Source organism: Moschus berezovskii, chromosome 4 (genome assembly GCF_049115385.1).
Source record: "Moschus berezovskii isolate FMDL1 chromosome 4, NW_MosBer_1.0, whole genome shotgun sequence".
Lineage (NCBI taxonomy): Eukaryota > Metazoa > Chordata > Mammalia > Artiodactyla > Moschidae > Moschus > Moschus berezovskii.
In genome coordinates this window covers 104,520,677-104,534,083 of record NC_142463.1, presented here as the reverse complement: position 1 = coordinate 104,534,083, position 13,407 = coordinate 104,520,677, and the positions used below count along the sequence as shown (strand labels likewise).

General features: G+C 41.2%; 1 protein-coding gene across 1 annotated transcript; it reads left to right on the top strand.

Annotated features, from left to right (window-relative positions):
* Positions 1 to 36: 36 nt before the first annotated feature.
* Positions 37 to 13,203, top strand: L1TD1 (LINE1 type transposase domain containing 1). The gene is made up of 2 exons (XM_088835739.1): positions 37 to 5,082; positions 7,513 to 13,203. Exons 1-2 carry the CDS (start codon positions 4,860 to 4,862, stop codon positions 8,223 to 8,225), a joined length of 936 nt encoding a protein of 311 aa, XP_088691865.1. The 5' UTR covers positions 37 to 4,859; the 3' UTR covers positions 8,226 to 13,203.
* Positions 13,204 to 13,407: the final 204 nt, after the last annotated feature.

The window sequence follows — 13,407 nt, the reverse complement described above, 5'->3', positions numbered from 1 at the left end:
TCATCCTAATTCATTTATTTGTTTATTCCTTCCACTAACATTTTTTAGTGCTTACTCGGTATTAAGAGTTGTACTAAGTTTCAGGGATTAAATGGATATAAAAAGATTTCAATATTTAATTCTATCTGTATGGAGACTAGATTAAGTGATCCATGAACCTAGGTCTTGAAAAATATCTTTATGTGGTTCAAGAACCTAAACTTTTGCTGTTACCAAAAGAGGAAATTGAAACTCTTTATAATAATTTCTAAGCAGTATCAATTTTAAAAGAACTTAGCTGGCTAACAGTAAATCAGCACAACGAGCTTTTGCCATTTTTCACAGAATGTTTTTTGAGCATCTGTTATTACTGCTAGAAAGAGTTCACATTTATTGAACACTGACCATGTGTCAGACGCTACTTTATTTCATGTTGTGCCATGTATTTTTGTGTGTCAATATTTATTACCACGTCATTTGCAGTGTATTCAAAGCTACCAGGATGAAACGAATTAGTAAGATGCAGCCCTGACTTCTGTGAAAGTTATAGACTAGTGACAGACATAAAAACAACTAATAATATCAATCATAATTAAATAAATATGAACTATGGAAGCTCAGGATTGAGTCATTCATTCATAAAATATTTTAGATGCGGTTTCATTGAAAACAAAGCTTTGAAATATCTAAATGGGCAGAGAAGACTGGGAATTGAGGGGGATGAGGGAATAGAGAGATTGGGCGTGATGTGAAGAGTTGGATTAGGTGAGGCTGAAGGTTCTGGGTGAACAAAGCACCAAGAGAGATATATGTGTGTGAATGATAAGGGCTGCAGTGGCTGCAAGTATAGGGTGCAAACACATATACATGGTAGAGCTGAGGAGAGAAAGTAGTTTGGAGGTGAGTCCAAAAAGGCCTTGAAAGCATTTGGTGTCCCAAGAAGTTCATACTTTATTCTAGAAACATTCAGGCATTTAATTGGCATCAAATATTTTTGAGTAGGAGAAAGACACAATCAGATTTTTTTTTTTAATGTTAGCAGTGCTCCTCTGGCAGTGCTGTGAAGAACAAATAACAGATGAGGAACAAAATGGAGATGCAAGAAAATGGAAAGTCAACATTTAGGAGACACTGCACATACTCTTGGGCTTTCCAGGTGGCACAGTGGTAAAAATGTCAGTGCAGGAGACATAAAGACGCTGGTTTGATCCCTGGGTTAGGAAGATTCCCTGGAGTAGGAAATGACATCCTACTCCAGTATTCTTGCCTGAAAAATCCCATGGACGGAGGAGCCTGTTAAGCAACATTCCATGGGGCCGCAAAGAGTTGGACACGACTGAGCGACTTCACATTCATTCACTTTGCAGTATTCTTGCCCTGGAAAATTCCATGGTCAGAGGGACGTGGTGGCTACAGTCCTGGGGGTAGCAAGAGTCGGAGATGACTGAGCACACACACACACACACTCTGTTTCTTCTCAAAAAAAGAATAATCACTGTGGATGCTGATTGCAGCCATGAAATTAAAAGACGCTTACTCCTTGGAAGGAAAGTTATGACCAACCTAGATAGTATATTAAAAAGCAGAGACATTACTTTGCCAACAGAGGTCCGTCTAGTCAAGGCTATGGTTTTTCCAGTGGTCGTGTATGGATGTGAGAGTTGGACTGTGAAGAAGGCTGATCGCCGAAGAATTGATGCCTTTGGACTGTGGTGTTGGAGAAGACTCTTGAGAGTCCCTTGGACTGCAAGGAGATCCAACCAGTTCATTCTAAAGGAGATCAGTCCTGGGTGTTCATTGGAAGGACTGATGTTGAAGCTAAAGCTCCAATACTTTGGCCACCTCATGCGACGAGTTGACTCACTGGAAAAGACTCTGATGCTGGGAACGATTGGGGGCGGGAGGAGAAGGGAACGACAGAGAATGAGATGGCTAGATGGCATCACTGACTTGATGGACATGAGTTGGAGTGAACTCTGGGAGTTGGTGATGGACAGGGAGGCCTGGCGTGCTGTGATTCATGGGGTCGCAGAGAGTCGGACACGACTGAGCGACTGAACTGAACTGAATAATGATATGAGCTATCATTTATTGAGCTTTACTATGCAGACCATAATGTGTTAAATGCTTTACCTACCCTTATTATTGCTGTTTTACAGATTTCAAATAGCTTCTGCAAGGTAACCTAGCAAGTAAGTGGTAGAACCAGGATGCAGACCGGGTCTGTTTTGTTTTTCTCTCTCATTTTACATATTTTATTATTTATTTTTATTTTTAACTTTGTTATAGAACATTTTAAACATATATATGAAAGGAGAAAGAGTGATAGAGGGAATCCCTGTATACATCACCAGTGTCAACAGTTAACCAACATTTTCCAATCTTGTTTTGTCTATCCCTTCTCATTTTTTTTTCAGTGTTTTAAAGCAAATAGAGAAGGCAATGGCAAGCCACTCCAGTACTCTTGCCTAGAAAATCCCATGGATGGAGGAGCCTGGTAGGCTGCAGTCTATGGGGTCACTACGAGTCAGACACGACTGAGTGACTTCACTTTCACTTTTCACTTTCACACATTGGAGAAGGAAATGGCAACCCACTCCAGTGTTCTTGCCTGCAGAATCCCAGGGACGGGGGAGCCTGGTAGGCTGCCGTCTATGGGGTCACACAGAGTCAGATACGACTGAAGTGACTTAGCAGCAGCAGCAGTGACTATATAACATCCAGCTGAAGACTAGCAGGGGGTACTCTTTCTACCCCCTTCTGATGTCTATGTCAGAAGCTTTCTCTATCTCCTTTATACTTTAATAAAACTATATTACACAAAAAATAAAAAAAATAAAGCAAATACCAGATATCACTTCATAAATACTTCCTTATACATATCTGAGTGAGAAATTTTTTAATATAACCACCATGCCATTAGTACTGGAGAAGGCAATGGCAAGCCACTCCAGTACTCTTGCCTAGAAAATCCCATGGATGGAGGAGCCTGGTAGGCTGCAGTCCGTGGGGTCGCTAAGGGTCGGACACGACTGAGCGACTTCACTTTCACTTTTCACTTTCCACTTTCACACATTGGAGAAGGAAATGGCAACCCACTCCAGTGTTCCTGCCTGGAGAATCCCAGGGACGGGGGAGCCTGGTGGGCTTCCGTCTATGGGGTCACACAGAGTCGGACACGACTGAAGTGACTTAGCAGCAGCAGCCATTAGTACATCCAACAAAATTAATAGTTATTTCTTAGTATCATTTACTATTTAGCCCATTTAAAAACCTCTCCAATCATTTAAAGGTGTTTTTTTACTGTTCTCTCAAATTAGTATCCAAACAGTTTTATGCATTTATTTCCTAAGTTTACTGTATTCTTTTGAACTGTGGTGTTGGAGAAGACTCTTGAGAGTCCCTTGTACCGCAAGGAGATCCAACCAGTCCATTCTAAGGGAGATCGATCCTGGGTGTTCATTGGAAGGACTGATGCTAAAGCTGAAACTGCAATACTTTGGCCACCTCATGCGACGAGTTGACTCACTGGAAAAGACTCTGATGCTGTGAAAGGTTGGGGGCGGGAGGAGAAGGGGACGACCGAGAATGAGATGGCTGGATGGCATCACCGACTCTGTGGACATGAGTTTGGGTGAACTCCGGGAGTTGGTGATGGACAGGGAGGCCTGGCGTGCTGTGTTTCATGGGGTCGCGGAGAGTTGGACACGACTGAGCGACTGAACTGAACTGAACTGAACTGTATTCTTTGACAGTCAGCTCCTCACTCTGCCCTCTCCCCACACAGACCTACTTTTTTTTTCTTGTAACTGATTCCATGGAGAAGCCAGATCATTCGTCCAATAGAATGTCTCATACTCTGCATTTGGCTGACTGCTTGCTCTTTTGGAATCCCAAGATCCTAGTGCTCTTAGCTACTACAATATACTCTATTTCTCATTATCTTTCATAGATGTTGTGAGGAGGATATGAAAATTTACAACAGCCCATTAACTTTCAGTGGCACAGATGTTAAAATACTACTGGGCAGTTTTATTCTTTCATAGTACACATCCTTCTTGCTGAATTTTCAGACTCTAATACTCTTGAAAAACCTTCAAAATACAGCTTAGTTTGTCCATGGGCTTCAGGAATCTGATCCTTCACTTCTGGGCATTTATAACCTGAAGTCTGCTTTCCTGTGACAACTTAAGGAAAAACATGCAAGGTGAAAGTTGTGGGCAGACGCGAGAGACGCCCGGCTCCGGCGGCGCAGACGCGGGAGACGCCCGGCTCCGGCGCAACCGACCACGTGCAGAATCGTGGCTGAGAGGAGCTACCCCACGCCCAGGGTTAGGGCGGTGGCCGAGAGGAGCTGTACCACGTTCAGGAGGCGGTGGCTGCTTGGGCACCGGAGGGCCGAGAGGAGCTGATCTACATTCAAAGCAGGAGGCACAGCCTTGAGGAGATACCCCTCGTCCAAGGTAAGGTACAGCGGCTGCGCCTTGCTGGAGCAGCTGGGAAGAGATACTCCACGACCAAGTGGAATATAAGAATCCAGTGTTCTGGGGAGGAAGGAACAAGATGGCGGAGGGATAAGATGGCAAGACCACTTTCTCCCCCACAAATTCATCAAAAGAACATTTGAACGCGGAGTAAAGTCCACAAAACAACTTCTGAATACTGGCAGAGGACATCAGGCTCCCAGAAAAGCAGCCCATTGTCTTCTAAAGGAGAGAGAAGAAATCCAACTCCACCCACCAGAACACCGACACATGCTTCCCTAACCAGGGAATCTTGACAAGTCACCCGTCCAACCCCACACACAGCGAAGAAACTACGTAATAAAGAGAACTCCACAAACTGCAAGAAGAGGGAACGGCCACCCCAAGCAAAGCAATATGAGCAAGATGAAGAGGCAGAGAAATACCCAGCAAGTAAAGGAACAAGATAATTGCCCACCAACACAAACAAAAGAAGAAGATATAGGGAATTTACCTGATAAAGAATTTCAAATTTTGATGGTGAAAATGATTCAAAATCTTGAAAGCAAAATGGAGTTACAGATAAATAACCTGGAGAAAAGGATTGAGAAGATGGAAGAAAGATTTAATAAGGACTTCAGTTCAGTTCAGTTCAGTTCAGTCGCTCAGTCGTGTCCGACTCTCCGCGACCCCATGAATCACAGCACGCCAGGCCTCCCTGTCCATCACCAACTCCCGGAGTTCACTCAAACTCATGTCCACAGAATCGGTGATGCCATCCAGCCATCTCATTCTCCGTCGTCCCCTTCTCCTCCCGCCCCCAACCTTTCCCAGCATCAGAGTCTTTTCCAGTGAGTCAACTCGTCTCATGAGGTGGCCAAAGTACTGGAGTTTCAGCTTTAGCATCAGTCCCTCCAATGAACATCCAGGATTGATCTCCTTTAGAATGGACTGGTTGGACCTCCTTGCAGTATAAGGGACTCTCAAGAGTCTTCTCCAACACCACAGTTCAAAAGCATCGATTCTTCGGCGATCAGCTTTCTTCACAGTCCAACTCTCACATCCATACATGACCACGGGAAAAACCATTGCCTTGACTAGACGGACCTTGGTCGGCAAAGTAATGTCTCTGCTTTTTAATATACTATCAAGGTTGGTCATAACTTTCCTTCCAAGGAGCAAGCGTCTTTTAATTTCATGGCTGCAATCAGCATCTGCAGTGATTTTGGAGCCCAAAAAAACAAAGTCTGACACTGTTTCCACTGTTTTTCCATCTATTTCCCATGAAGTGATGGGACCAGATGCCATGATCTTTGTTTTCTGAATGTTGAGCTTCAAGCCAACCTTTTCACTCTCCTCTTTCACTTTCATCAAGAGGCTTTTGAGTTCCTCTTCACTTTCTGCCATAAGGGTAGTGTCATCTGCATATCTGAGGTTATTGATATTTCTCCCAGCAATCTTGATTCCAGCTTGTGCTTCTTCCAGCCCAGCGTTCCTCATGATGTACTCTGCATATAAGTTAAATAAGCAAGGTGACAATATACAACCTTGACGTACACCTTTTCCTATTTGGAACCAGTCTGTTGTTCCATGACTGGTTCTAACTGTTGCTTCCTGACCTGCATACAGGTTTCTCAAGAGGCAGGTCAGGTGGTCTGGGATTCCCATCTCTTTCAGAATGTTCCACAGTTTATTGTGATCCACACAGTCAAAGGCTTTGGCATAGTCAATGAAGCAGAAATAGATATTTTTCTGAAACTCTCTTGCTTTCTCCATGATCCAGCGGATGTTGGCAATTTGATCTCTGGTGCCTCTGCCTTTTCTAAAACCTGCTGGAACATCTGGGAGTTCACGGTTTACATACTGCTGAAGCCTGGCTTGGAGAATTTTGAGCATGACTTTACTAGCGTGTGAGATGAGTGCAATTGTGCGGTAGTTTGAGCATTCTTTGGCATTCCCTTTCTTTGGGACTGGAATGAAGACTGACCTCTTCCAGTCCTGTGGCCACTGCTGAGTTTTCCAAATCTGCTGGCATATTGAGTGCAGCACTTTCACAGCATCATCTTTCAAGACTTGAAATAGCTCAACTGGAATTCCATCACCTCCACTAGCTTTGTTCCTAGTGATGCTTTCTAAGGCCCACTTGACTTCACATTCCAAGATGTCTGGCTCTAGGTCAGTGATCACGTTATTGTGACTATCTTGGTCGTGAAGATCTTTTCTGTACAGTTCTTCTGTGTATTCCTGCCACCTCTTCTTAATATCTTCTGCTTCTGTTAGGTCCATACCATTTCTGTCCTTTATCGAGCCCATCTTTGCATGAAAAGTTCCCTTGGAATCTCTAATTTTCTTGAAGAGGTCTCTTGTTTTTCCTATTCTGTTGTTTTCCTCTATTTCTTTGCATTGATCACTGAGGAAGGCTTTCTTATCTCTCCTTGCTATTCTTTGGAACTCTGCATTCAGATGCTTATATCTTTCCTTTTCTCCTTTGCTTTTCGCCTCTCTTCTTTTTACAGCTATTTGTAAGGCCTCCTCAGACAGCCATTTCGCTCTTTTGCATTTCTTTTCCATGGGGATGGTCTTGGTCCCTGTCTCCTGTACAATGTCACGAACCTCCATCCAGAGTTCATCAGGCACTCTATCAATCAGATCTAGTCCCTTAAATCTATTTCTCACTTCCACTGTATAATCATAAGGGATTTGATTGAGGTCATATCTGAATGGTCTAGTGGTTTTCCCTACTTTCTTCAATTTAAGTCTGAACTTCGCAATAAGGAGTTCATGATCTGAGCCACAGTCAGCTCCTGGTCTTGTTTTCGCTAACTGTATACAGCTTCTCCATCTTTGGTTGCAAAGAATATAATCAATCTGATTTCGGTGTTGACCATCTGGTGATGTCCATGTGTAGAGTCTTCTCTTGTGTTGTTGGAAGAGGGTGTTTGCTATGACCAGTGCATTCTCTTGACAAAACTCTATTAGCCTTTGCCCTGCTTCATTCCGTGCTCCAAGGCCAAATTTGCCAGTTACTCCAGGTGTTTCTTGACTTCCTACTTTTGCATTCCAGACTTAGAAGAAATAAAAAAGAGTCAATATACAATGAATAATGCAATAGATGAGATCAGAAACACTCTGGAGGGAACAAACAGTAGAATAACAGAGGCAGAAGACAGGATAAGCGAACTAGACGATAGAATTGTAGAAATAAATGAAACAGAGAGGAAAAAAGAAAAACGAATTAAAAGAAATGAGGACAATATTAGAGACCTCTGGGACAATGTTAAACGCTCCAACATTCGAATCATAGGAGTCCCAGAAGAAGAAGACAAAATGAAAGACCATGAGAGAATACTTGAGGAGATAATAGTTGAAAACTTCCCTAAAATGGGGAAAGAAATAATCACCCAAGTCCAAGAAACCCAGAGAGTCCCCAACAGGATAAACCCAAGGCGAAATACTCCAAGACACATATTAATCAAATTAACAAAGATCAAACACAAAGAACAAATCTTAAAAGCAGCAAGGGAAAAGCAGCAAATAACACATAAGGGGATTCCCATAAGGATAACAGCTGATCTTTCAACAGAAACTCTTCAGGCCAGAAGGGAGTGGCAAGACATACTTAAAGTGATGAAAGAAAATACCCTACAGCCCAGATTACTATACCCAGCAAGGATCTCATTCAAATATGAAGGAGAAATCAAAAGCTTTACAGACAAGCAAAAGCTGAGGGAATTCAGCATCACCAAACCAGCTCTCCAACAAATGCTAAAGGATCTTCTATAGACAGGATACACAGAAAGAGTGTATAAACTTGAACCCAAAGCAATAAAGAAAATGGCTGCGGGATCGTACTTATCAATAATTACCTTAAACGTAAATGGGTTGAAATTTTCAAAAAGGCTAGGAAACAATTCTCATAGCCATCAATAGTTCAGTGTTGAGTTCATGAATAGTTTTTAAGTTTGGGACAAACTGTAGTATTTGCTATTTGAAGTACTATTTGTAATTGGCATATTACGATGTAACATTGGTCTTCATTTCCATCTTAAAACGCCTAAAAATGCCTAACAGGTTTTTAGATTTGTGAATTTTAGTTGAAATGTATTTTACGATGTTACTAAACCTGCAGAAATATTGAAATATTTCAGAGAACTTATTCACTGTACATTTAATTTATTTTATTTATAAAAGTTATGAACTGTAGGAAGTTTTACTTGTTGGGTCAAATGCTTGTTGCATTTGAAGTGCTAGTTACAAGAAAATCAAATAACTTCAATGTATAAATGCTATTAAGTTTTTAAAGGACTCTGGAGTATAAGTAAGTTTGTTTAAAGAAATTTAGTCTGTTCAACTTGAAAAAAATAAATTTAAAAAATTGGAAAAAAAAATAAATGAGCGACAGAGAAAAAAAATAAAACTAATGTCAAAAAAAAAAAAAAAATTCACTGTGATGACTCTTATCTAACAGACAAAATGGAGGGTTGATCATTGACACAACTACCAGATAATCTTAACCAAGTTAACATCAACACCACCAATACTACTTGTTAGAACTGCTAATGAGTAGGGTTCATGCTTCATATTACTGATTATTTCCAAAGTATATAAAATGACCCAGAATTCCTAGCTCCCATGGTTTACTTCTCATCCTCTGGTCCTGGAAGGCTTTGAGGAGTTTCTGTAGCCAAGCACATGAGGTAGTCTTTCTCCTGAAGGAAACCTGACCTTTGGTTCAGGTTATCTCATTATCACCTGATACCGAGTTACTTTTGTATTTTCTTTAAGCACCTAGCTCTGTCCTCTTCGGTCCTATTTTCTCCAATCCCTGTGGAGGATGTGAAACTGTGCTGATCAACCCCAAAGCCTCTGCCCATGGAATTCTCTGGGGTCCAACCACTGCCTCCATTGGGTTTCTGATTATAGTCAATACCTGAATTTCCAGTTCTCACTCTTATCTCTGCTGCAAGGGAATTCCATTTTACCTTGTTGTACTGCCCTGAAGGCTTCCCTTGTGGCTCAGCTGGTAAAGACTCTGCCCGCAGTGTGGGAGACCTGGGTTCAATCCCTGGGTTGGGAAGATCCCCTGGAGAAGGGAAGGGCTACCCACTCCAGTATTCTGGCCTGGAGAATTCCATGGACTGTTAGTCCATGGGGTCACAAAGAGTCAGACGCAAGTTTTACTTTCAACTTTCAAACTGCCCTGAAGCTGAAAAAAAGTCAAAGTGTTAGTCACTCAGTCATGTCTGACTCTTTAGCCTGCCAGGCTCCTCTGTCCATGGGATTCTCCAGGCAAGCATACTGGGGTGGGTTGCCATTCCCTTCTCCAGAGGATCTTCCATATCCAGGGATTGAACTCAGGTCTCCTACATTGCAGACAGATTCTTTACCATTTCAGCCACCAGGGAAGCCCACCCTGAAGCTGAATGTTATTTAAAAAACAGACTCATAGACATACAGAGCAGACAAGGGGGAAGAGGATGGGAGGATGGACTAGGAATCTGGGATTAGCAGATGAAAACTATTATATATAGAATGGATAAACAAAAAGGCCCTATTGTAAAGCAGAGAGAACTATATTCAATATCTTGTGATAAACCATAATGAAAAATATTATGAAAAGGAATATATACAGATATATAACTTGAATCACTGTACTGTCCATGGAAACTACAGAATGTTGTAAATCAACTATACTTCAATAAAAATAAATTTCATAAAGAAAAAAAAAAAAAAAGAAAGTTGTGAGTTACGTTTTATTCAGGGACCTTACTGAGTACTATAGCCTGGGAAACAGCCTCTCAGTTTCTCTAAGGGGACTGCTCCAGAGAGTTAGGGGAAGGAACAAATAGGTATATGAATTTTCTTAGCTGGGAAATACACATAGTCAAGCATACATCTTGGCAAAAGATTACTGCTAACTACAAAGAGCAGGTATCTCAAGTTAATAATTTTAGTGCTTTTCTATATATGGAAAAATCAGTCAATCAATCTTCCTGACCTTGTCTTAGACATGACACTACAAATATAAGCAACAACAACAAAATAAATTTGACTTCATCAAAATTTAGAACTTTTGTATATCAAAGTATCACTCAAGAGAGCCAGAAGACAACCCACAAAGTCGGAGAAAATGTCTGCAAATCATATATCTGACTAAAAAATAATATCCAGAATATATAAAGAGCTGCAGCTCAACAATAGAAAACAACCCAATGCAAAAATGGGCAAAGGATTTGAATGACTTTTTCTCCAAAGATGTACAAATGGTCAATAAACACATGAAAATATGCTCATCACCAGACTTTAGAGAGGGCTTCCCTCATAATTCAGTTGATAGAGTCTACCTGCAATGCCGGAGACCCTGGTTCGTTTCCTGGGTCGGGAACATCCCCTGGAGAAGGGATAGGCTACCCACTCCAGTACTCTTGGGCTTCCCTTGTAGCTCAGCTGGTAAAGAATCCACCTGCAATGTGGGAGACCTAGGTTTGATCCCTTGGTTGGGAAGATCCTCTGGAGAAGGGAAAGGCTACCCATTCCAGTATTCTTGCCTGGAGAATTCCATGGACTTTTATAGTCCATAGGGTTGTAAAGAGTCAGACACAACTGAGCGACTTGCACTTTCAGACTTTAGAGAAATATACATCAAATAATGAGATACTACTTGACAATTATGGTGGCTATTACAAAAAAGCAAAAAATAGTGTGGGAACAGTGTAGAAAAATTGGTACATTGTTGGTGGAAACAAAGTGCAACTGTTGTAAAAAGTAAAACAGAATTACCATATTGCTCTACTCTAGGAATTTCACTGTGAGATATACGTCAAAAAATTGAAAATATGGACTCATATACTTGTGTACTAATGTTCTTAGCAGCATTATTCACAATAGCAAAAGGTAGAAATAAAGTATGCATCAACAGATGACTAGACAAACAAAATGTGGTAGATATATACACAATGGAATATTATTCAGCCTTAAAAAGAAATGAACTGTTGATACATACTACAACATGGAAGAACAGTGCCAACATGATAAGTGAAATAAGCCAAACACAAAAGGACAAGTGATTCATTAAATGCCTTATATGAGGCATTTAAAATAGACTAATTCACAGAAACAGAAAATAGAATAGACTAGAAGTATAGGCAGGGGTTGGCTGTGTTCAGTCGCTCAGTCATGTCTGACTCTTTGTGACTTTGCCTGCCATGCCCCTCTATCCATGGAATTTTTCAAGCAAGAATACTGGAGTGGGTTGCCATTTCCTTCTCCAGAGATTCTTCCAGACCCAGGGATTTAATCAGTGTCTCTTACGTCTCCTGCATTGGCAGGTGGATTCTTTACCACTGCGCCATCAGGGAGTCGGGAGCAAAATCCTAAGTTATTGTTTAAAGAGTACAAGTCTTCTGTTTGGAATGATGAACAGTTTCTAAGTAGGGGAGGTTATGAGTATGTTGGGAAAAGGAAAATACTGGAACTCTTTGTACTTTCAGCTCAATTTTGCTGTGACCCTAAAACTGCTCTAAAAGATTAAGTCTGTGTTTTAAATTTCTGTAAATAGATTGTGGTAATAATTACACAACATTGTTAATTTACTTAAGGCCACTTAATTGTATACTTAAAAATAGCTAAAATGGTAAATTTTATGTTATGTGTTGTTTACTAGAATTTAAAAAAAGATCCAAGGAGAGAAGTTGTAGCAACTATTTAGTAATAACTGTTTTGTTATTCCTGCCTTCTCTGTTTCTCTTACAATCCGTATTAGAAAATTCTGTGTCTCTCTTTCCAAAATGTGATTTGTCTGGCCACTTCTCTACCTCAACCACAACCCCTGCCCACAGTTTGAATCCCTGTTGCTTCTCGCCTGGATTCTGTGGTAGACTTACTAACCTCCCTACTTCCATACTACATCTCTGTACTGTAGCTACACTGTAGTCTGTTCTCTGGGCAGCAGGTCATATCACTCCCCTGCACAAAGCCCTCCCATTAAACTATTGTGTATTTAACATGCCAGACACTGTTCTAGGACAGTGACAAAAATCTGTGACCTCATGGAGCTTATAGTTTAGTGAATTTAGAATACAGTGCAAATTCTTAAGTGACCTACAAGCATGATATGGTCCCAGGTTACCTCTCTGACTTCATTTTAGCCCATGGCCTTGTGGAGAGAAGTTCTATAAACAAGATTAGACTTCTGTTAGAAAGGAAGTAAGGGGTGAGTAGTTGTGGTTAAAAAATATTCATGCTTATATTGAAAAAATGCTTACCAAATTTCCCTCCCCAGTGAGACAACCTATGATGTTATCTGGATCCTGTGTTCAGGTTCAAGATCAAGAGTTTTGACTGATGTATGTTGTCTTCCTCACCAAGTTTGGATATGGCCCCTTGAGGTCTGGCTACAAAAACTTGTCTATATCTAACATATCTAAAAAATGGTGGAGAAAAATAGAATAACTACAATGAAAGTCTAATTCTGGAAAGGGGAGAATGGATGAAAAATAGAACAGTTATCATTGATCCAAAGCATACATTATACCTAGCGGGGCTGGAATATGGAAGATTCCCCCTTCCCTGGTAGTGAATTGAGTTTCTTGGCCAGCCAGTTGGCAACCACAAAATTTGTTCTCTCTAGGGATTTTCTTTATTGCCACCATGGCCCCTGGTTCTTCCTGCTAGATAATCTTGCTTGTTCTTATTCTTCACGGCTATACCAGCGGTGGTGATGGTGGTTTAGTTGCTAAGTCATGTCTGACTCTTTTGCAACCTCGTGGACTATGACCCACCAGGCTCCTCTGTCCATGGGATTCTCCAGGCAAGAATACTGAAGTGGGTATTTTCTTCTCCAGGGGATCTTCCTGACCCAGGGGTTGAACCTGGGTCTCCTGCAGTGCAGGCAGATTCTTTACCACTGAGCCCCCTGTAGATATAGGGTAAATGCCCTTTCTTGAGACTGACTACTCAGCTTTAG